This window comes from Pongo abelii, chromosome 1, assembly GCF_028885655.2.
Source record: "Pongo abelii isolate AG06213 chromosome 1, NHGRI_mPonAbe1-v2.0_pri, whole genome shotgun sequence".
NCBI classification, from domain to species: Eukaryota; Metazoa; Chordata; class Mammalia; order Primates; family Hominidae; genus Pongo; species Pongo abelii.
The window spans coordinates 195,625,420-195,649,267 of NC_071985.2; the positions used below are offsets into that span (position 1 = coordinate 195,625,420).

At 43.7% G+C, this 23,848-nt stretch overlaps 1 protein-coding gene, 1 long non-coding RNA gene and 1 other non-coding gene across 10 annotated transcripts in view; 1 reads left to right on the forward strand and 2 right to left on the reverse strand.

The window, feature by feature from the left end:
* Positions 1 to 23,848, forward strand: part of INPP5B (inositol polyphosphate-5-phosphatase B) — an 82,357-nt gene that overhangs the window by 42,391 nt on the left and 16,118 nt on the right. For all 5 annotated transcript variants that reach the window (XM_024235693.3, XM_024235694.3, XM_024235695.3 and 2 more), the window contains 9 exons: positions 9,823 to 9,919; positions 11,559 to 11,726; positions 12,961 to 13,062; positions 13,833 to 13,947; positions 14,294 to 14,410; positions 15,477 to 15,664; positions 18,391 to 18,502; positions 21,141 to 21,250; positions 23,031 to 23,166. In XM_024235693.3, the coding sequence (XP_024091461.2) occupies positions 9,823 to 9,919; positions 11,559 to 11,726; positions 12,961 to 13,062; positions 13,833 to 13,947; positions 14,294 to 14,410; positions 15,477 to 15,664; positions 18,391 to 18,502; positions 21,141 to 21,250; positions 23,031 to 23,166 (1,145 nt within the window). The remainder of the gene's footprint in view (positions 1 to 9,822; positions 9,920 to 11,558; positions 11,727 to 12,960; positions 13,063 to 13,832; positions 13,948 to 14,293; positions 14,411 to 15,476; positions 15,665 to 18,390; positions 18,503 to 21,140; positions 21,251 to 23,030; positions 23,167 to 23,848) is intronic.
* Positions 1 to 23,848, reverse strand: part of LOC129059253 (uncharacterized) — a 49,940-nt gene that overhangs the window by 14,443 nt on the left and 11,649 nt on the right. The window contains exons 2-3 of one of the 4 annotated variants that reach the window (XR_008525025.1): positions 18,370 to 19,090; positions 17,507 to 18,140 (exon numbers count right to left, since the gene is read on the reverse strand). The exons of the other annotated variants lie outside the window; for them this stretch is intronic. This is a non-coding gene — a long non-coding RNA (uncharacterized LOC129059253). The remainder of the gene's footprint in view (positions 1 to 17,506; positions 18,141 to 18,369; positions 19,091 to 23,848) is intronic. 4 annotated transcript variants of the gene reach the window in all.
* LOC112131050 (U6 spliceosomal RNA) lies at positions 16,181 to 16,283 on the reverse strand. The gene has a single exon (XR_002913207.1). It is a non-coding gene; the product is annotated as a U6 spliceosomal RNA (small nuclear RNA).

Genomic DNA, 23,848 nt, shown 5'->3' on the forward strand with positions numbered 1-23,848 from the left:
GCCTCCCAAAGTTCTAGGATTACAGGTGTGAGCCACCATGCCTGACTGACTTCTTACAATCTTTTATGAAAAACACATTTCACTTTCTTTACACACCTTGCATGTAAAACTGTTCTTATTTCCCAAAGATTACTTAAGTCATGTGAACTAAAAGGCATTATACTTTTTACTTTTCTGACAAAAAATATTTTATTTAAGCCTTTTTCTTTTTTTGGACAGAATCTTGCTCCGTCGAGTATAATGCCATGATTTTGGATCACTGCAACCTCCGCCTCCCAGGTTCAAGCAATTCTTCTGCTTCAGCCTCCCAAGTAGCTGGGATTACAGGCATGCACTGCCATGCCCAGCTAATTTTTTTTTTTTTTTTTTTTTTGGGAGACGGAGTCTCGCTCTGTTGCCCAGGCTGTAGTGCAGTGGCGCGATCTCAGCTCACTGCAAGCTCCGCCTCCTGGGTTCATGCCATTCTCCTGCCTCAGCCTCCCAAGTAGCTGGGACTACAGGCGCCCGCCACCATGCCCGGCTAATTTTTTGTATTTTTTAGTAGAGATGGGGTTTCACTGTGTTAGCTAGAATGGTCTTGATCTCCTGACCTCGTGATCCACCCGCCTCGGCCTCTCAAAGTGCTGGGATTACAGGCATGAGCCACCGCGCCCGGCCCCATTTTTATTTTATTTCTTGATTGTATGCTAAACGAGGGGTAGATTATTCAAGCCTCCCCTTTTTAGACCATATAGGGTAAGTTCCTGACATTGCCATGGCATTTGTAAACTGTCATGGTGCTGGTGAGAGTGTAGCAATGAAGATGACCTAGGTCATTCTCGTGGCCATCTTGGTTTGGTGGGTTTTAGCAGGCGTCTTTACTGCAGCCTGTTTTATCAGTGGGGTCTTTATGACCTGTGCCTTGTGCCGACCCTCATATCTCATCCTGTGACTTAGAATGCCTAACTGTCTGGGAATGCAGCCCAGCAGGTCTTAGCCTTATTTTACCTAGCTCTTATTCAAGATGGAGTTGCTCTGGTTCAAATGCCTCTGATAAAATGATTTAAGTTATTGAGGGATTTTACCCACAGTAGTGACCTGTCCTCTTTTCTTTTCTTTTCTTTTTTTTTTTTTTTTTGAGACAGGGTCTCACTGTAGTGCCCAGGGTGGAATGCAGTGATACAATCATGGCTCACTGCAGCCTCGAGCTCCCTGGCTCAAGCTGTCCTCCCCCTTCACCTCCTGAGTAGCTGGGACTACAGGTTTGCACTACCATGCCCAGTTAATTAAAAAAATATATTTTGGGAGGCTGAGGTGGGTCGATCACCTGAGGTCGGGAGTTTGAGACCAGCCTGACCAACATGGAGAAATCTCGTCTCTACTAAAAATACAAAAATTAGCTGGGTGTGGTGGCACATGCCTGTAATCCCAGATACTCGGGAGGCTGAGGCAGGAGAATAGTTTAAACCCGGGAGGTGGAGGTTGCAGTGAGCCGAGATTGTGCCATTGTACTCCAGCCTGGTTAACAAGAGTGAAACAACATCTCAAAAAAAAAAAATTTTTTTTGTAGAAATAGGGTTTTACCATGTTGTCTTGGATTCCTGGACTCAAGCAATCCTCCTGCCTCAGCTTTTCAAAGCCTTGGGATTACAGGCATGAGCCACTGTGCCCACCCAGATTTGTGTTTTCTTCTAGGTGTTGGCAGAATGGGATTGGAGGAGGTGAAAATGGAGGTAGGAAAATCATTAAGTGGGCTTTCCAGAAACATTAAGGGCCTAAACTAAGGCATGACAGTAGGGATAGAGAAGACAGTCAGATATAAAAATATTTAAGAGAGGCTGGGTGAGGTGGCTCACACCTGTAATCCTAGCACTTTGGGAGGCCAAGGTGGGTGGATCACTTGTGGTCAGGAGTTTGAGAGCACCATGGCCAACATGGTGAAACCCCGTTTCTACTAAAAATACAAAAATTAGCTGGGCGTGGTGGTGCATGCCTGTGATCCCAGCTTTCTTGAGAGGCCGAGGCAGGAGAATCGCTTCAACTCAGGACACACTGAGATCACGCCACCACACTCCAACCTGGGCAACAGAGTAAGACTGTCTCAAAAAAAAAAAAAAAAATTGAATAGAGGATTCATAAGACTTGGTGACCGAAGATGGGGAAAAAAGGAAGAATATCTATTGTCACCTATTAGATTGGGTGACAAAAAGATTGGAGGTCTGAGGTTGGAAAAAGAGCAGAGTGGGAGTAGGGAAGCAGGAGAGGAGAAAGGACAGGAAGCTGTGGCCAGAGGGGGGAACTGTGGGGCTGTGTAATGGCAAATCTGGTCAAGAGCTGCTCTGACAGCCAGCTTCTGTGCCAGGTTCTAGAGAGGAGATTCCGAGAAGACCGCCCTGTGGCTGGAAATCCCCCACATCATGCCTTAAAGTTTCCATATGTAGTGTAATGAGTGAAGATGTTCTAGTCCTTGCTGGACTGTCCTGAGAGACCCCCTGTGAGAAAACATCGACAAGATGCAGGGCCATTTTCCCATCAGTACGCTATGCACCCCTGGCTGTGAGCTGAATCCACAGAGACAAACTGTTGGTCCTTAGGAGATGACCTTTCAGTCTGTTAGAAAGTACCTAAAGAAACATCCTGAGAGAGTGGTTAGAAACCACTGACATGCAGAAGCAGAGCACTTCCTCATAACTCCTTAGTTTGAAAAATGCACGTGCCTTTCCATAGGGTAAAGGCCCCTGAAATTTTGATATTTAAAATCCCCACTTTATAGATGAAGAAACTGAGACCCAAAGAGCAGAAGTGGCTTCTCATGTCACACAGGAAGATAGTGGTAGAGCTGGACGTCAGCTGACATTTCCTGATACTTTGCTGTACTTAATACATTGAGTGCCTGCTGTGCACTGGGCAACGAAGCAGAAGAAAGAAGACCAAGTCCCTGCCTCGCAGAGCTCACAATTTAGTGGAAATGGCATCCAATAATAATGAATAAATATAAGATTTAATATCAGGTAGGGTGTGGTGGCTCAAGCCTGTAATCCCAGCACTTTGGGAGGCCGAGGCGGGTGGATCACAAAGTCAGGAGTTCGAGACCAGCCTGACCAACATTGTGAAATCCCATCTCTACTAAAAATACAAAAATTAGCTGTGTGTGGTGGTGCGTGCCTGTAATCCCAGCTACTCAGGAGGCTGAGGCAGGAGAATCACTTGAACCTGGGAGGCAGAGGTTGCAGTGAGTTGAGATTGCGCCATTGTATCCCATCCTGGGTGACAAGAGAGAGACTCTGTCTCAAAAAAAAAACAAAAACAAAAACCGAAAACAAAAATTAGCTGGGTGTAGTGGCATCTACCTGTAGTCCCAGCTACGCGAGAGGCTGAGGCATGAGAATTGCTTGAACCCAGGTGGCAGAGGTTGCAATGAGCTGAGATTACCCCACTATACTCTAGCCTGGGTGACAGAGTGAGTGAGACTCTGCCTCAAAAAAAAAAAAAAAAAAATTCAAGGTAAACATGGAGATATGTGGGAACACCAGACAAACTTCCAGTTGAAAGTAGTTCGGCCGGGCGCGGTGGCTCACGCCTGTAATCCTAGCACTCTGGGAGGCCGAGGCGGGCGGATCATGAAGTCAGGAGATCGAGACCATCCCGGCTAACACGGTGAAACCCCGTCTCTACTAAAAATACAAAAAAATAGCCGGGCGTGGTGGCGGGCTCCTGTAGTCCCAGCTGCTTGGGAGGCTGAGGCAGGAGAATGGCGTGAACCCGGGAGGCGGAGCTTACAGTGAGCCGAGATGGCGCCACTGCACTTCAGCCTGGGCGACAGAGCCAGACTCCATCTCAAAAAGAAAAGATGAAATGGAACTCTTTTTATGTGCATTATTTTTTCAAATTGCTACTAAGTTGTTAGGACTTAAATACTTATTTGGCCCTAACTACTTAAGTAGAACTGTTAGGGATTCCTTTTGGCCTAGACGTACCTTGAGAAAATTATTATTATTATTATTTTGAGGTGGAGTTTCGCTCTTGTTGCCCAGGCTGGAGTGCAATGGTGCGATCTCGGCTCACCGCAACCTCTGCCTCCCAGGTACAAGCGATTCTATTGCCTCAGCTTCCCGAGTAGCTGGGATTACAGGCATGTGCTACCACGGCTGGCTATTTTGTATTTTAAATAGAGGCGGGGTTTCTCCATGTTGGTCAGGCTGGTCTCGAACTCCCGAGCTCAGGTGATTTGCCCGCCTTGGCCTCCCAAAGTGGTGTTGGGATTACAGGTGTGAGCCACTGCGTCTGGCCTCAGAATTGTTAATCAGGACCCCCATGGAAACACCATTATCAACTAGAGTACAATGCTTCTGTACAGTTCCACTTGCCTTTAGTCTTTTTTTTTTTTTTGACAGAGTTTCACTCTTGTTGCCCAGGCTGGAGTGCAATGGCGCGATCTCGGCTCACTGCAACCTCCGTTTCCCGGGTTCAAGCAATTCTCTTGCCTCAGCCTCCCGAGTAGCTGGGATTACAGGCATGCGCCACCATACCTGGCTAATTTTGTATTTTTAGTAGAGATGGGGTTTCTCCATGTTGGTCAGGCTAGTCTCGACCTCCCGACCTCAGGTGATCTGCCTGCCTCGGCCTTCCAGAGCGCTGGGATTACAGACTTGAGCCACTGCTCCTGGCGCCTTTAGTTGTATAGATTCCACTCGTTTCTAAAGTTACTTAGGTAAACACTTTTTCCCCTACTGCCTTCAATGAGGTGGTTTCATACCTTTGTGATACAGGTTAGATACTTTTGTCATTTTCTGCATTTTACTCCGGAATCTCCTGACGTCCTAAGTGATTTTTTAAAATTTTGTATACATGAAGGTTCATTCTTTTTTTTTTTTTGAGACGGAGTCTCACTCTTTCGCCCAGGCCAGAGTGCAGTGGCGGGATCTCGGCTCACTGCAAGCTCCGCCTCCTGGGTTTACGCCATTCTCCTGCCTCAGCCTCTCTAGTAGCTGGGACTACAGGCGCCTGCCACTGCGCCCGGCTAAATTTTTGTATTTTTAGTAGAGACGGGGTTTCACCGTGTTAGGATGGTCTCGATCTCCTGACCTCGTGATCCGCCCGCCTCGGCCTCCCAAAGTGCTGGGATTACAGGCGTGAACCACCGCGCCCGGCCAAGGTTCATTCTTTGTGTTGTAAAAATCTGTGGGTTTTGAAAGCCATAGATAGTACCATGTATCCACCATTATGGTTTCTTTGAGTATAGTTTTGCTGTCCTAAAAAGTCCCCTGTTCTTCATTTATTTGACCCCACCCTCACCCCCAAAACCCCTGGCAACCATTGATCTGTTTACCGTCTCTATAGTTTTGTCTTATCCAGAATGTTGTGTAATTGGAATCATATAATATATAGCCTTTTCATATGGACTTCCTTCACTTAGCAATATGCATTTAAGATTCATTCATGTATTTTCATGGCTTGATAACTAATTTTTTAAATTGCTTAATGTTTTATTATATGGATGTATCACAGTTTATTCATCTGTTGAAATATATCTTGGTTGCTTCCAGTTTTTGGTGATTTTAAATAATGCTGCTATAAACATTTCTGTGCAGGTTTTTATGTGTACAAAAATTATTTTTCTTGCCATATTTTTTAGAGGTGGGATCTCCCTCTGTCACCCAGGCTGGAGTGCAGTGACAAGATCACACCTCACTGCAGCCTTGAACTCCTGGGCTCAAGTAACCATCCCTCCCCAGCCTCCCAAGTAGCTAGGACTATGGGCATGTGCCACTACTTTTATTTTATTTTATTTTTATTTTTATTTTTATTTTATTTTATTTTATTATTTTTTAAGAGATAGGGGTCTCTATTGTCCAAGCTGATCTCAAACTCCTGGGCTCAAGCAGTCCTCCTGCCTCAGCCTCCCGAATAGCTGGGACTATAGGCACAAGCCATGGTGTGCCCAGCGTATTTTCAGATCAGTAAATATCTAGGAGTGTCATGGGTAGAACATATGGTAAGACTGTTTAACTTTTTAAGAATCTGCCAAACTGTCTTCCAAAGTGGCTGTATGATTTTCCATGCCTACTATCTATGGATGAGAGTCACTGCTCCTCTGCATCCTTGTCAGCAATTGGAATTGTCAGCTGGTTTTCTTTTTTTTAAATTTCAGTCATTCTAACAGATGTCCCAATACACCATTACTAACTCAAATACCTTAGCTCTCTAAGCTTTATTATAGCTCAGTGAGAGTAAAGGAAGAGAAGTAGAATCCAGCTGGGGATTTCATTTCCAGAAATAATTATTAAGTAGCTATGGGTTAGTAGAACTTTAGACATAACCCATTCTAGTTCTCCTTTCTTATTTTTGTTATATTTTGGAGACAATGGGAAGATTACCTCAAACGTTCCAAAAGAATGCTACAGACTTGAACTTGGATGTTATGTATTTAAACATATAAGGCACACAGGGGCCGGGTATAGTGGCTCATGCCCGTAATCCCAGCACTGGGAGACTGAGGTGGGTGGATCACCTGAGGTCAGGAGTTTGAGACCAGCCTGGCCAACATGGCAAAACCCGTCTCTACCAAAAATACAAAAATTACCTGAGTATGGTGCTGCGTGTCTGTAATCCCAGCTACTCGGGAGGCTGAGGCAGGAGAATAGCTTGAACCTGGGAGGCAGAGGTTGCAATGAGCCAAGCTTGCGCCACTGCACTCCAGCCTGGGCAACAGAGCGAGACCCTGTCTCAAAAAAAAAAAAAAAAAAAAAAAAAGAAAAGAAAAGAAAAACATATAGGCACATAGGGATTCAGGTTCATTGCGCATTTAATATTGAATTGTGTGACTGCACTACCTATAATGTGCTGGGTGGTATGCTGAATGATGGGGATACGGTGATGCATAAATCAGACAAAGTCTTGTCCTCAGTAAGCTTACAGTCTAACTGGGAGGAAAAAACACCTACAGTACACAGCAATCAAGACTGATGGGGAGTACAGGGAGCCCTAGAAACACGAATGTCAGGGCATCTGACCAGCCTAGGAGAGGTTAGAGAAGTCTTCTTGGAGGAAATGACCTCTAAGATATGGCCTATAGCAGGAGTTGGTGAAGTGCAGCCTATAGGCCAAATCCAGCCTGCCATCTGCTTTGGTATACAGCTCATGAGCTAAGAATGATTTTTTGCATTTTTAAATGTTTGAAAAGATTCAAGAGAATAATGCTTTGTGATATGTGAAAATTGTATGATATTCAAATTTCAGCATCTATAAATAACATTTCGTTAGAATGCAGCCACACTCACAGCTGCTTTTGCACTATAACAGCAGAGTTGAACAGTTGCAAGAGACTGTATGACCTGCAAAGCCTAGGATATTTACTCTGTGGCCCTTTACAGAAAAAGTTTACCGACCCCTGGCACAGGATGGGTAGGAGTTAGCCTTATAAAGCAGAGTGAAGAAGAGGGAAGTTGCTTTCTGATGGGATCTTTGTATAGCTGCAGTAACCTTAATATGCTTAAAGCATGGCATCAAGGAGGTAGGGGCTGAAGGACTGTGGTGAGTATTGGGGCTAGAGCAGTGGGTAGGATCCAGACTGGGAAGAGCCTTGGCAATTGTATGTAGGGATTTGGGTTTATCCAGTATGAAGCCTTTAAAAGATTTAAAGTGATGTGATCTGATTTACTTTTTTAAAAAATCCTCTGGCCACAGTGTAGAAATTGGGTTGGAGAGGGTGGGGTGAGAAAAGAGGCAGGGAAACTAGTTGAGGCTTTTATAGTCATTCAGGGGAGATGTTGGTAACCTAGACTAGCACAGTGACACTGGGGATAGGAATATATTGGTTTGAGAGGCATTTAGGAAGCAAAATTGAAAGGCTTTGGTGTCTTAGTTTAGCCTTAGTCTATAGGCTGTTATAACAAAATACCATAGATTGAGTGGTTTATAAGCAACAGAGATTTGGCTGAGTGTGATGGCTCACACCTGTAATCCCAGCACTTTGAGAGGCTAAGGTGGGAGGATCATTTGAGCCCGAGTTCGAGACCAGCCTGGGAAACATGGCAAAACTCCATCTCTACAAAAAAATACAAAAAGTTAGCTGGGCATGGTGGCTTGTGCCTGTTAATCCCAGCTACCAGAGAGGCTGAGGTGGGAGGATCACATGAGCCCTGGAGGTCAAGGCTACAGTGAACCATGATCAGGCTGCTGTACTCCAGCCTGGAGACCCTGTCTCAAAAAATAAATAAATAATAATTAAAAAAAAAAAACATACAGGAAAAACACCACAAAACAAAAGCAGAGATCAGAGATTTGTTTTTCACAGTTTTGGAGGCTGAGAAGTCCAAGATCAAGGTGCTGGCAGATTCAATGTCTGGTGAGGGCCTGCTTTCTGGCTTAGTGGCAGCTGTCTTTTCACTGTGTTCTCACGTAGCAAAAGGGGAACTCTAGTCTCCTCAACCCTTATAAGGGCACTAATCCCAATCATGAGGGCTCCACCCTTGTGACCTAAACACCTCACACCTCCTAAAGGCCCCACCTCCTAGTACGTTATCTTGGGGGTTAGGATTTCAACATATGACTTTGGGCAGGGGTATAAATATTCAGTCTATAGCATTTGGTGATTGATTGGAGGCATTAAAGTGTAATTATTTTCATGTTCAAGTGATTATGCTTTCTTTTTTCAAAAGTTTGTTTTTTCTGGTTCATGTGAATGCGTGGTTGAGAAATCCATGTTTAGTAATAGTCTTCAGAGCAAAATTCTTCAGTGGTGTTTCATTCCTCCAGAGCTCCTTCCCATAACTTGGGTTTTAAAATCACATCTCTCTGTGACCTCTTCATGTTGTTCCCTGTTGACAAGAGATCTGGCTTTTAAAGAGCAGAGGAGCTATTGGCAGATTAATTTTCCTTTCCAGGTTTATCTTGGTTTAACGACTTTCCCAAAATATTTCTGGGTTGGGCCCTTGGGCTTTTTTATTTCAAGGCAATTTGTCAACAATGACAAGCACTTCTCATTTTCTAGAGCTCTTAGACTATTTCCAGTTTTAATCTCTGACCATTGCCTTTCTCCTCTTTGGAGTGGAAGTCACTGTGTTATGTTTTATAATATGTTGTATTGCTTTTAAAGTGCCTACTCACATATCAACTCAGTTGACCCTACAGTAAACCTGTGAAGAAGGCAGGACAGGTCAAATTACTGAGATTGAGAGAGGTTAGATGGCTTTCCAAAGTCAGGAGGTAGTAAATAATAAAGCAGGTGATAAAACTTAGGTTTTCAGATTTAATGGTTTTATTCTTTCCTTAACTTACCCCGTATCCAAGAAAAGGGAGTTAGACTAGCTGGAATAGTTACATTTTCAGCAGTAAAGATACCCGGATGAGATACTTTTTTCTCCTTCTGTGTATGGTCTGTGGGACTTCACCCAGACATCAGCATAGGCCTTTTCAAGCAATATGTGGACTACCAATAATTCCTAGACTACAATTTCTGAAGCCGTTGTCTGTATATTAAAGCATATGTATGTTTCATTTATTTATTTATTTGTTTGTTTTTGAGATGGAGTTTTGCTCTTGTTGCCCAGGCTGGAGTGCAATGGCACAATCTTGGCTCACCACAACCGCCGCCTCCCGGGTTCAAGCAATTCTCCTGCCTCAGCTTCCCGAGTAATTGGGATTACAGGCATGCACCACCATGCCTGGCTAATTTTGTATTTTTAGTAGAGACGGGGTTTCTCCATGTTGGTCAGGCTGGTCTCGAACTCCCGACCTCAGGTGATCCACCTACCTTGGCCTCCCAAAGTGCTGGGATTACAGGCATGAGCCACCACGTCCAGCCTATGTATGTATATTTTAATTTCTTCCCCTTCCCTTTAGGTGGTTCTAACTTTGATGGTTTGAGACCAAATGGGAAAGGAGTGCCTGTGGACCAAAGCTCCAGGGGTCAAGATAAACCAGAAAGCTTGCAACCAAGGTAATACAACTCTCCCTTCATTTGTCCCTTGTAGGACTGAGGTTCTCCTCATAGTACTGAGACCATTTTGGGTATAATGTAAGTTGTCCCAGGGTTAGCTGGCCTAGGAAATGTTCTTTTTTTTTGTTTGTTTGTTTTTTGAGACAGAGGTTTCGCTCGTTTCCCAGGCTGGAGTTCAGTGGCATGATCTTGGCTCACCGCAACCTCCACCTCCTGGGTTCGAGTGATTCTCCTGCCTCAGCCTTCTTGAGTAGCTGGGATTACAGGCATGTGCCACCACACCGGCTAATTTTGTATTTTTAGTAGAGATGGGGTTTCTCCATGTTGGTCAGGCTGGTCTCGAACTCGTGACCTCATCTGATCCTCCCATCTTGGCCTCCCAAAGTGCTGGGATTACAGGCGTGAGCCACCGTGCCTGGCTGGAAATGTTCTTAATAATACCTGACATTTATTTGCACTTACTGCCAGGCACCCTGCTCTTATTTGGACTATCTTATTTTAGCCTAAGAGGTAAGTACTTTTTTCTGTTTTACAATTAAGGAAACTCAGGTGATGAGAAGTTATATAACTCACCCAAGGACCCAGAATTAGCAAGTGGCCAATCTAGGATTTGAAACTGGCAGTCTAGCCCTCCCTTGAAAATGTAGATTAGAAACGTTTGATTTCACTCTTTCATTCTTTTAGGTGTTTCCTGACTCTGACTTTTTTCCTGTTTTATTTACTCTTTCCTGACTCGGCCCCGAGGTGTGTTATTATATAAATATCTGAAGTCTGTACTCCAGTGCCCCCTACTGAATATCTCCAGAATCTGTCTGGTCAAGCTAAAACACTTACTTGTATCAGTATTTTAGTTACGACTATAAATACAGTACAATGCAAATAATAAAAAAATATAAATTTTCATTGCCTTTCTTTTTATTTTGGATTATTCCTATGGAATAGATGTACAGAATAGAATGATCAAGTCAAAGGATCTAGAGGGTTTTATAGTTTTTTTCTTTTTTTTTTTTTTTTTTGAGACAGAGTCTCACTTTGTCACCCAGTCACTGCAGCCTCCGCCTCCCAGGTTTAAGCGGTTCTTGTGTCTCAGCCTCCCGAGGAGCTGGGATTATAGGCATGCGCCACCACACCCAGCTCATTTTTGTATTTTTGGTAGAGATGGGATTTTGCCATGTTGGCCAGGCTGGTCTGGAACTCCTGGCCTCAAGTGATCTGCCTCCCTTGGCCTTCCAAAGTGCTGGGATTACAGGCATGAGTCACCATGCCTGGCTTGTCAATTACATGTTCGAATCCTATACTCTGCCACCATTCATGTGGGTGAGGCATTAATGACACTGGGTTTCATTTTTCTCATTTAGAACTGAGGGAATTAGGTTATCTTTAAGATGCCCCTCTGGTCTGAGATTCTGGGACTCTGTTATTAGGAAAATCTCCAGACCAACATATTATACAATCAACAAAATATAAATTTACTTAATTCCACATAGAAATAGTGTTGTTTTAGTAAATAAATTTTACTTTGGCCGCCTTTAGTCTTCTGTGACTTAGATGCTTGTATAGGGGAACTTTTAGCTTTGTTTTCATTCATTTTGCCATGGGGACTCATCCACATATGAAAAAAATATTTTTGTTTTTCTAGACAGAATAAATCCAGGTCCGAAATTACTGACATGGTTCGCTCCTCCACTATCACAGTGTCAGACAAGGCTCATATTTTATCCATGCAGAAGTTTGGACTGCGAGATACAATTGTGAAATCACATCTACTACAGAAAGAAGAGGATTACACCTATATCCAGAACTTCAGGTAGCTAACTGGATTCTAGAATGTTTTCAGAGCAGAATGATCATTTGGCTCTCTGGAATTTGAGCACTTCCCCCTATACCTGGATTTGGAGACATACTCTTCTATGGAATCTCTCCCCTCATTTTCGAAATGAGTGATTCCATGCGTTCTTTATTAACAGGCATTTATTCTGTGCCCTTTCTAGGTGGGCACGGTGATAGGTGTGGTATAGTGGGAGTGACACGACTTGCAGATAGTTACAGAAATATTTGCAGAGACAAATGGGTACAGAAGAAGGAGCGCCATCCTGATTCTTTTATTTATTTATTTTTTATGTTTTATCTTTTTGAGACAAGGTCTCACTTTGTTGCCCAGGCTGGAGTGCAGTGGCACAATCACAGCTCACTGCAGCCTCAGCCTCCTGGGCCCAAGTAACTCTCCCACCTCAGCTGCTAGAGTAGCTGGTAATACACATGTGCACCACCACACCTAGCTAATTTTTTAATTTTTGTAGAGACAGGGTCACACTATGTTGCCCACATGGGTCTCAAGCTCCTGAGCCTGGGCAATCCTCCCACCTTGGCCTCCCAAATTGTTGCGATTATAAGTGTGAACCACCACACCTGGCCTCCTGATTCTTATGTATCCCTCCGAGGTTTTATACTCCCTTGGTCATTCTGGGCCTTTGAAGAAAGTTATTTAAAATGAAATTAGTAAAATGAAGTTAGCTGGTGTTTGGTAATCTTTTTAGGCAGGATTACTAAAAGCTAAATGAATAAAGGTTGTGGGATTCTGCTAGATCTTTCAAAATCATTGCATTGGGACTATAAGATAAAATAACATTGTTTCTAGGGATATAAACTGTGAATTATGGTGAAGAAATAGCCTTTTGAATACTGTTGTTGCTTTCTTGCCAAAAGTAATTACCAAAGCACTTTTCATTTTTTCATTTCAGTAGTATATACAAGGCAAATAATTATGCAGATAATGCCTGGGTAATGGCTGTTTAAAGGAAGTAGGAATGTTCAGAGTAGGCCTATACTGTTTGAAGTTGTTATCACAAAAGCAACAGATACCATGACAGACTGCAAGTCACCCCTGGTGCTGCAGTCCTGGTCTAGGTTAGAAATGATATTTCTTATGTCTTAAAATGCCAGTCCACAGAGACGGAAACCAGCATAAATCAGCATAAAATGCTTTCTCCTGTTATCTCCATAGTGATTCAGAGTCACTGATTATTTCTCTTTGGTGACAGGTTTTTTGTGGGAACATACAATGTAAATGGGCAGTCCCCCAAAGAATGCCTCCGGCTGTGGCTGAGCAATGGTATCCAGGCTCCAGATGTCTATTGTGTAGGGTGAGTGCTTCTCTTCTAGTCCCCTCTCCATCTTCAAGCACACAGAGCTGTGGTTGAAGGATGGGTCTTCACAGCAGGTGAAGGATTTGAAAAATGAACAGCTGATAACAGCTGCTTCCCTGTTTGATGTTCTTCCTCATGGCAAGCAAATGTCTGCCACTATTAAAGTGGAGTGCTTGGCATTTAAGTGCTAATATTTAATTCTTAGTGTAATCTTCTGTGAAAATCCTGAATTGCATTCTGAACTCAGTGCATCCTGAACTGAACTTTATTGCTTGGACATTCAATACATTTTTGGTTACCAAGCAAAACTATCTTTTGCCAGAGAAGGAAGGTTAGCTGAAGAAAGTCCCATCAGTTAGTCTTTTTTTTTTAATCTTCTCATCTCTATACTGGGCATTACTGGTGGGGAGGGGCAGCAAAGCTTGTATCATTATTGAAAAGACCTAGAATTCATAATTTATATAGACCAAGGTTTGAATCCCAGTTTGCCACTTGGTGCTTGTGTGAACTAGGGGTTACAGATGAAAAATAGGGACACTTTGAACTACTTAATAGGCTGGTCATGAGAAGGAAATGGGTTTTTGTTTGCAACAGCACCTGGAAAGTTCCTTGGCATTTAGTTCCTTGGCTCTAAGTGTTTATTTTTTCCTCCTGAGGGTCCTGAAGTTTAGCTAGAAAGCTAGGGCTTATGCACCTAAACCAATCTGAGAATGTGTCATTTGCACATTACTTTTCTTTACTGTCTAACTGGTTGCTTCTCAAAATAGGTTCCAGGAACTTGATCTGAGTAAGGAAGCTTTTTTCTTTCACGATACCCCAAAGGAGGAAGAGTGGTTCAAAGCTGTGTCAGAGGGTCTTCATCTAGATGCCAAATATGCAAAGGTAAGAGAGGAGTCAGGGACCTCTTAATTTTATGTTGCCATGCAGGGAAATTCCAAGATCATTTTTCACCTTTTCCATGACCTTTATCTTAAGCCAGTATTAATTATCCTGCAATTTTCATTTCCAGATCTTCCAGAAGGGGTGCCTCCAGGTGGGAAAGATGCAGGGTCTGGGCACTCATAGGTTAGCACATAGCATTCTTGGTGAATTGAACAGATGATTACCTGTGTTGTAGTGTGGAGAAGGAGACACATTAATACTCTCAGCCAGCTTCCAGACCATGTTTCCTTTGGGGTATTTATTCCCGTTTGCAATTTCTGTTTAATGCCGCGTCTCTCTTTTCCAGGTGAAGCTTATCCGACTGGTTGGGATTATGCTGCTGTTATATGTCAGACAGGAGCATGCAGCTTATATCTCAGAAGTGGAAGCTGAGACTGTGGGGACAGGAATCATGGGGAGGATGGTGAGTCCTTGGTTGGTATGTTTGGCACATTGAGGACCTTAGCTCCTGAGGTATTGACCACTTCTGATGACACAGTGACTACATGTGTCCCAGTTTGAAGGTGCCAATATTCCAAGATGAATCATACCCTCAAGCAGGGCTCAGTTGAGCAAACTATTTAGAAACTGTGTTTTAGTGAACTACCTGCTGATTTAACCAATTAGCGCCTGTCCTCATATTCACCAACACTGGAGCCTCCAGTTGATCCTCCCATTTCACCCATGAAGTATGTTGCAGAAATTATGCTGGGTCATTCAGAAAAACAAAGAATGCTGATAGTAGGTTTGCAATTTCCTCTTCTTATTGAGGCCATTAAAGTTCTGTTTTTAAGTTCTTCTTTGAGAGCTACAGCTTTGTGTTTTCAAAGGGTACCTATGGTTTGCCTGTGATTTAGTGAAAAGAATACTGGATTAAGGGAGCTAGGTTTTGGGGCTGGGCGCGGTGGCTCACACCTGTAATCCCAGCACTTTGGGAGGCTGAGGTGGGTGGATCACTTGAGGCCAGGAGTTCAAGAGAGTTAGGTTGTGGATTCAGCTTTGCCATTGACTGGCTAGTCATTCTACCTTCTTTTTTTTTTTTTAATCTGTACAATATAGATAATCCCACAGGATTATTATAAAGATTAAGACAAAACATTTTGAAAGTCTGTAGAGTTTTTGTTTGTTTGTTTGTTTTTGAGATGGAGTCTCACTCTGTCGCCCAGGCTGGAGTGCAGTGGCGTGATCTCAGCTCACTGCAACCTCTGCCTCCCGGGTTCAACCAATTCTCTGCTTCAGCCTCCAGAGTAGCTGGGATGACAGGCGTCTGCCACCACACCCGGCTAATTTTTGTATTTTTAGTAGAGACGGGGTTTCATAATCTTGGCCAGGCTGATCTTGAACTCCTGACCTCATGATCCACCCGCCTCGGTCTCCCAAAGTGCTGGGATTACAGGTGTGAGCCACCGTGCCCAGCCAGAAAGTTCGTAGGTTTAAATGACTGACATAATTAAGTTTGAATTGGATTTCTTTGGGGATCCTTTCCATAGGGCAACAAGGGAGGCGTGGCGATCAGGTTCCAGTTCCACAACACCAGCATCTGCATTGTGAATTCTCACTTGGCAGCCCACATTGAAGAGTATGAGAGGAGGAACCAGGACTATAAGGACATTTGTTCTCGAATGCAGTTTTGTCAGCCTGACCCAAGCCTTCCCCCTCTCACCATCAGCAACCACGAGTGAGTCTGGGCTTCCACCCCATGCGGTTTACCATGAGTACGTAGAGTTGTGGGCTCTGTCTTTTCATGGGGAGATGCCTGGTGGTGGTTTCCTATTGCTGCAGTGGTGGCAGCTGCCACCTCTTGGTTATACATGGATTATATCTCTTGAAAATATTTAGTTTCCTAACTTGCCATCTGGCAGATCTCTAGAGTCTTTCTCTTTTCTTATTTTTTGTTTGTTTTTTTTGAGACGGAGTCTTGCTCTGTCACCTAGGCGGGAGTACAGTGGTGCGATCTAGGCTCACTACAAGCTCCACCTCCCAGGTTCACACCATTCTCCTGCCTCAGCCTCCCGAGTAGCTGGGACTACAGACGCCCGCCACCACGCCCGGCTAATTTTTTGTATTTTTTAGTAGAGACAGGGTTTCACCGTGTTAGCCAGGATGGTCTCAATCTCCTGACCTCGTGATCTGCCCACCTCGGCCTCCCAGAGTGCTGGGATTACAGGCGTGAGCCACCGTGCCCGGCATTCTTATTTTATTTTTAAATTTTTATTTGCATGTCATCCTTGCTCAGGGACTATGCTAATCTTTCTGTATCATTTCAGTTTTAGTATACGTGTTGCCGAAGCAAGCACACTCTAGAGTCTTTCTCAAGCATCATGTGTCCTTGGGAAAGTATAAGGTTTATTTATTTATATATTTATTTTTGAGACAGAGTCTCACTCTGTCTCCCAGGCTGGAGTGCAGTGGCGCAATCTCGCCTCATTGCAACCCCCACCTCCCAGTTCAAGTGATTCTCCTGCCTCAGCCTCCCAAGTAGCTGAGACTACAGGTGTGTGCCACCAGGCCTGGCTAATTTTTGTATTTTGAGTAGAGAGTGGGGTTTCACCATATTGGCCAGGCTGGTCTCGAACTCCTGACCTCGTGATCCGCCCGCCTCGGCCTCCCAAAGTGCTGGGATTACAGGCATGAGCCACCACGCCCGGCCATTTGTTTTTTCAGTATTTAATTTTATCAACATGTGTGAGAATCCCTGGCTGCTATAGTATAGCAGCCAGAAATAAGAAGAAAGTGAGGCTGGGTGCAGTAGTTCATGCCTGTTATCCCAGCATTTTAGGAGGCTGAGGTGGGGGGATCGCTTGAGCCCAGGAGTTCAAGACTAGCCTGGGCAACATAGTAAGAACCTGTCTCTGAAAAAAATTTAAAAATTAGCTGGGTGTGATTCTGCGTGCCTATAATCCCAGCTACTCAGGAAGCTGAGGCAGGAAGATAAGAGAAAGGGAAGGGGAGGGGAAAGACAAAGAGAGGAGAAAAGAAAAAAGAAAGGAGAGGTGAAAGGAGAGGGAAAAGTTTATTTTGAGCAGAGAATGTGACAAAACAGCAGTTGACAGCTATATTGTAGTCTGAGTTCTGCTTAAGATTTCTTTTTTTTAAAGATTTATTTTAATTTGGGTCTGCCTACCTCCAACATTATGAAGAAAACAACCAAAGAATGAGCATCTCAAACCCAGTTTTTAGAAGTATGTTTTAGGATTTTATATATCTGTTCTTTCCAGAGCATGTATGATTGAGAGTTGGACTACATTTGTTTGCATCCACTTGGTCTTTTTTTCCTCTTAATTCAACTTTACAAAGCTATAGTTGCAGCTTCTGAGAGCATCTTATGCTAATTTTTGTTTCTTCTCTTTACTTTATCTAATTTATCTCTAAAACTCCCTATTTGTCTAAAGCCAAAGCTTTGGAATTTTAGACTTTATGATAACAGTCGAAGCTTATGCCACTTCTTTTATAAAGAGGAAGAAGCCACTGGGGCCGTATATCTGCCAAGGAGTAAACAGAGTTATGCCTCTTGTCCTACCTGCCGAGGTGTAACTGTCTGGAGCTTTTTGGTGTTCTGGAAGCTGACAGGATGGTTTTTCTTCTCCAGGGAGCCTAGCAGGGAGTGTCTTGCAGCCGAGCTCTTCCATTCTGGTGAACCTGCAGCATCCTAGTTTGTGAGGTCGCAGCCTATGTGTCAGTTTGTCTGCTTTTAGTTTGTGGATGCATTAATTTTGGTGTGCGTGTACTGCTGTGCAGATTCTCTAATGACATGGTTGTTGGCTTCAGATACAGCAGTATTAGACTTAATGAGATATACAGTGTCATCAGGGAGCCTTCAGTTAGCTTTTTCCCAAAGCAACAGGAGGAATAAAACACCTTCTACACTCTACTCAGCAGTACAGAAAGAGCCAACCAATGATATACTGCTGGTTAAATCCAGGCTTCACTATAAAGTTTGAACTTTGTTTCAGAGGAACTCTGCTCTAGAAACAAAGGCTGAGAGTGTGTTTTGTGGACTGCAGTATACACAGAGGCAGAGGTGGCATCATGGCATCATCTGATTTGGGGTCTCTGGATGATTGGCGTGACTCTCAATTCTTGATTTTTTTTCCCTCTGCCCAGGAATGGGGTAAATTACTATCTTTTAGATCTTATTAGGCTGTCTTTCCAACCTACAAGAATAAAAGAGTTAAGGAGAACACAAGGCTGTTTATAATGAACTTGGACCAAGATAATTGAGTAAGCATTACATTAGAATATTAAATGGGATGGTGAGAGAAAAAAATTTCCTGAACAGTTGAGCCATTTTCCCACCCACCTCCCAAGAGGCTAAGCCTCAGGGGCCTTCTGTCAGAAACACCCTGGATAGATCAGGTTAAAGATCCTCCTAAACCCTGTTACCTTTGTGCTCTGTCCTCACAGTGTGATCTTGTGGCTGGGGGACCTCAACTACAGGATAGAAGAGCTGGATGTGGAAAAAGTGAAAAAGCTCATCGAAGAGAAGGACTTTCAAACCCTGTATGCATATGATCAGGTACAGATGGCCACCTGTGCCCTCTTCCAGCAGCTGTCCTCCACCGTGAGGACACAGAAAAGCCTGGCTTCCAAACTTGCAGCCTCTTCTTCCTTGGCTTGGGAGGTTTCCCTGAGTTCCTGATGTTGTCCAGTCATTTCTTCATTTCATCTGCATTTCCCTCTTCCGTAATTGTCTCCCCGTTGACTCTCTCCTGAAGCACCTTGTCTCCTTTGGGAGCAAGAGCATGTTCTCTCTCTCACCTTGTCATTCATTTATTCAAGAGGTCTGAAGTTAGGGCTAAAAGAGTACCAAGCTTCTGTAAAGAAAGGACTTGGTATATTTAAGACGATGTAATAATGGTTTTTAGAATGAGCCTCCTTCTCCTCTGTGCTTCTCCTCACCAGACTTCTCCAGTGTGAGTGACAGCTCTTCCCAAGTGGCTTTCCTCACTTACTGTAGGAATCAGTTCTGTAACCTGCTGTTCTCCATCGTTGCTTGATGTAGCATTTCCTTCTCAGAGCACTCGCTGTTTCACAGTACAAGAGAATCTGTTTCCCTGTGACTTTCTTCTGGCTACTTCTCTCAGTAGATTTCAGACCTGTAGACCTGTTCAGGTGGTCAAGTTGTTCAGAATGTTAAAGTCCTTTTTTGTTGTTGTTCTGTATCCTCCCTTTTAGTAACCTTAGTATTGTCATTAGTGTCTAAATCTTTCTATTATCTTTTTTTTTTTTTTTTTTTTTTTGAGACAGAGTCTCACTCTGGCACCCAGGCTGGAGTGCAGTGTCGTGACCTCAGCTTGCTGCAACCTCTGCCTGCTGGGTTCAAGCAATTCTCCTGCCTCAGCCTCCCAAGTAGTTGGGACTACAGGCGCGCGCCAGTATGCCCAGCTAATTTTTTATATTTTTAGTAGAGATGGGGTTTCACCGTGCTGGCCAGGCTGGTCTCGAACTCCTGACCTTGTGATCCATCCACCTCGGCCTCCCAAAGCGCTGGGATTACAGCCATGAGCCACCATGCCCGGCCTCTATTATCTTTTTTTCCCTAGTGCAGATTAATTAAAGAAAAAGATTCTCAACTTACTTATGTCTTTCTCTGTTTATCTCCTCTGTGTTCTGGTCTGAGGCATTCTAATTTCTCTTGTAGTTCGATACCCATCTCCACTTGCCTTCTTTTCTGGTCTTTCCTGAAGTAGTAGTACCCATTTTGTGTGTTATCTGCTTACCACATGGTTTTAAGGTCTATATGTAAGCATCAGCTTACATTCATACCTACATTTTTACTATTTTCTATTGCTTTTTAAATAGTTTTTTCAGGAATTTGGCAAGTAGTATCTACTAAATAGCTGACCGTGTACAATGTTAGAGCTGACAGTTCTTCACCAGTCCATGTAGTGCCAAGTGTGGTGCTCCAGGGAAGAGGGAAGAGCACCTGTGGTTTTGATCTTGCTGAAAGTGTGATCTGGAAGGCACGCCTAAAATTCATAGGAAGGATGCTAGCTGTTTTCCTAATGTGTCAGGCATTGTTTAAGTTGACAGTGAATCTTTCTAAAGACCCTATGAGGTAGATTCTATTATAAATCCAAAATTTACAGGTAGAGAAACCAAGGCACAGAGCTTCCCCCAGTTCGCATAACTAATTTGACAACACAGTTCTATCTTTGTGTATATTTGGAGCAACTGTGCTACACAGATGAAGTGTTTGATACCTGGAAGAGAAAAACTATTAGTTTTGTTAAGTGGTACCTAATCCTCTTAAAGATATCTCAGTAAGATGATACTCAGGCCCTTTGGGTGTAGCTGTGCTCTTATGAAAGAGCCTTAGCCAGACACAATGGCTTGCACATGCAATCCCAACACTTTGGGAGACCAAGGCGGCAGGATCACTTGAGGCCAAGAGTTTGAGACCAGCCTAGGCAACATAGTGAGACCCTGTCTCTAAAAAATTTTTAAATATAGCTGTGTGGTGGTGCACAGCTGCAGTCCCAGCTACTTGGGAGGCTGAGGCAGGAGGATTGCCTGAGCCCAGGAGATGGAGGCTGTAGTGAGCTATGGTCGCACCATGGCACTCCAGCCTGGGTGACAGAGTGAGACTGAAAAATAAAAAACATTAGGCCAGGCGCGGTGGCTCACGCCTATAATCTCAGCACTTTGGGAGGCGGAGGCGAGTGGATCACGTCAGGAGTTCGAGACCAGCCTGGCCAACATGGTGAAACCCTGTCTCTACTAAAAATACAAAAGTTAGCCGGGCGTGGTGGCGTGTGCCTGTAATCCCAGCTACTCAGGAGACTGCGGCAGGAGAATCGCTTTAACCTGGGAGGTGGAGGTTGCGGTGAGCCGAGATTGCGCCATTGCACTCCAGCCTGGGTGACAGAGCGAGACTCCGTCTCAAAATTAAATAAATAAATAAATAAATAAATAAACAAACATTAAAAACTTAAAAAATAAAAAATAAAAACCATATATAGGCAAAGGAGTGGTCAGCTTGTCCACTTCCTAGGAGTTAGCTAACTTAATTAAGATCCTACAGAATAACTTTCTTTTGGGGCTTTTTCCTTTGGGTTAGAGTTTGAATTCCAGATTGATATCCTTTTCTCCACTGATTCAAAGTTTGACCTTTTTATTCTGAGATTTTTTTTTTCTCCCATCCTTTTGTATAGCTGAAAATTCAGGTGGCTGCAAAGACTGTCTTTGAAGGCTTCACAGAGGGTGAGCTCACATTCCAGCCTACTTACAAGTATGATACGGGCTCTGACGACTGGGATACCAGGTAGGTCAGAGGTTGCTTCAAAGGGTTGAGCAAACGGAAACCCAGAAATTCTGGGAAGTACTTGCCCTTTTGGACCTAAGGAAGAATATATGCTTCCTGTGACTTTTTCCCTATGTTTTGCACTCTGATCAAACATTTTGTCTCAGTATCTGCTCATGAAGCAGCCTTCTTTCCCATGTATTAACTTTGTGACTGCCTTAGCCTTTGTTCCATAATAATTTTTAATACTGGTTTACTTTTTAGCTGTGCCTAGGATGAGATGATTCCAACTAACTTAGCTGGTACTTGGACATTACACAGTAGTTAATATTTTTGTTTGTTTGTTTGTTTTGAGACGGAGTCTTGCTCTGTCACCCAGGCTAGGGTACAATGGCTGGATCTTGGCCCACTGCAACCCCTGCCTCCCGAGTTCAAGCGATTCTCCTGCCTCATCCTCCCAAGTAGCTGGGATTACAGGCATGTGCCACCAGGCCCGGCTAATTTTGTAGAGACCGGGGTTTCACCATGTTGGCCAAGCTGGTCTTGAACTCCTGACCTCAAGTGATCCGCCTGCCTCAGCCTCCCAAAGTCAGTAGTTAATATTTTTATTAGTGCTTACCATGTGCCATGTACTATTTGATGCACTTGTTATTTTCTCATTTAATCCTCAAGAACCTGTTGAAGTAGGTATGATTTATTAACCTCATTTTATGAGATTGGAAACTGAAGCATATAGAAAAATTAGAGGCCCCCAAGCAGACAAGGGGTACAGGTAGGATTTGAACCCAGGCAGTGGGATTTCAGAGGCTGTTCTCTTAACTAGCACCTTTTTTTTTTTTTTTTGAGACAGAGTCTCGCTCTGTCGCCAGGCTTTAGTGCAGTGGCACAATCTCGGCTCACTGCAACCTCTGCCTCCCGGGTTCAAGCAATTCTCCTGCCTCAGCCTTCCGAGTAGCTGGGACTACAGGCACACACCACCACGCCCAGCTAATTTTTGTATTTTTAGTAGAGACAGGGTTTCACCATGTTGGCCAGGATGGTCTCAATCTCTTGACCTCATGACTCCTGACCGCATGATCCCCCTGCCTTGGCCTCCCAAAGTGCTGGGATTACAGGCGTGAGCCACCGTGCCTGGCCTTAACCAGGAGCTTTTAAAGACCATAGGCTGGGTGCGGTGGCTCACGCCTGTAATCCCAGCACTTTGGGAGGCCGAGGCGGGCAGATTGCCTGAGCTCAGGAGTTCAAGACCAGCCTGGGCAACATGGTGAAACCCCACCTCTACTAAAATACAAAAAATTAGCCAGCCATGGTGGTGCACATCTATAGTCCCAGCTATTCGGGAGGCTGAGGTAGGAGAATTGCTTGAACCTGGGAGGCGGAGGTTGCAGTGAGCCGAGACCACACCACTGCACTCCAGCCTGGGTGACAGAGCAAGACTCCATCTCTATAAAAATAAATAAATAAATAAATAAATGAATAAATAAAAATAAAAAATAAAGACTGTAGAATGCTTACTGTCAGATTGATTTTTTAATTCTCTCCTGATTCTCATAGGAGGATAAAGATCAGAGAATCAGTCTGAACTCTGTTTTGGCTTTGAGCTTTCATAGTTGTTTTGGATGATACCCACAGGATACATGTTATCCCTTGGTGGGCCCGAATTGCTCTTGCTGCCTCAGATGACTTAGCCACATGGACATGAAGGCCCTGATTCATCACTCCCCACCTGAGCCAGGGCACTCGCCAGGCAGCGGGCACTGCTGTTTCTGTGAGTACTTCCAGTGTGGACTTTGCATTTCAGTGAGAAGTGCCGTGCTCCTGCCTGGTGTGACCGGATCCTCTGGAAAGGGAAGAACATCACTCAGCTGAGTTACCAGAGCCACATGGCCCTGAAGACCAGTGACCACAAGCCTGTCAGCTCAGTGTTTGACATCGGGGTAGGTGGCAGCTGGTACCTGTTGTAATCATTCTGGAGGGAATTGGCTTTCACAACTAAGACCATTTCTTGTCTTTCTGGTTTCTTCCTCTCCTTTTGAGAGGGAGGAAGCCCCTTTTAGGACAATTTAAAACAATTATTAACAACTTGTTTAATAATTGTTTTAGTATGCCTCTGCATTTTTCCTCATACATGGAAGTTCCCTTTTGCATTTTTGAACTGTCTCTTTGCAGACCTTTCTCTATGCATTTATAAATGGGTGTGTCAGTATTGTGTATACAACATTGAGGATATTTTTCCTTTTTTGTAAAAGAGATCATATTATACATTTTGCTCTGAGGACATCTTTTTTTCCCCGACTGAATATGTCTCAGGAGATCTTTCCAGGACAGTAAAAGTAGAGCTTCCTTCTCATTATTTTTAAAGGTTTCAAAGTATTCCATAGTATTGATGAGCCATAATGTATGTATTGATGATCATAAAGTTATTTCCAAAGTTTTGCTATTATACACAGTGCTGTTGTGACCACCCTTCACATGTATGTTTGTGTATCAGTGTATTCTATAGAATGAAATTATTAGAGATGAAATTAGCGGTTCAAATAAAAAATGTATTTTAAATTTATTAGATCTTGCTAAATTATCCTCACAACAGTTTTACCACTTTATACTTCTACCAACCAT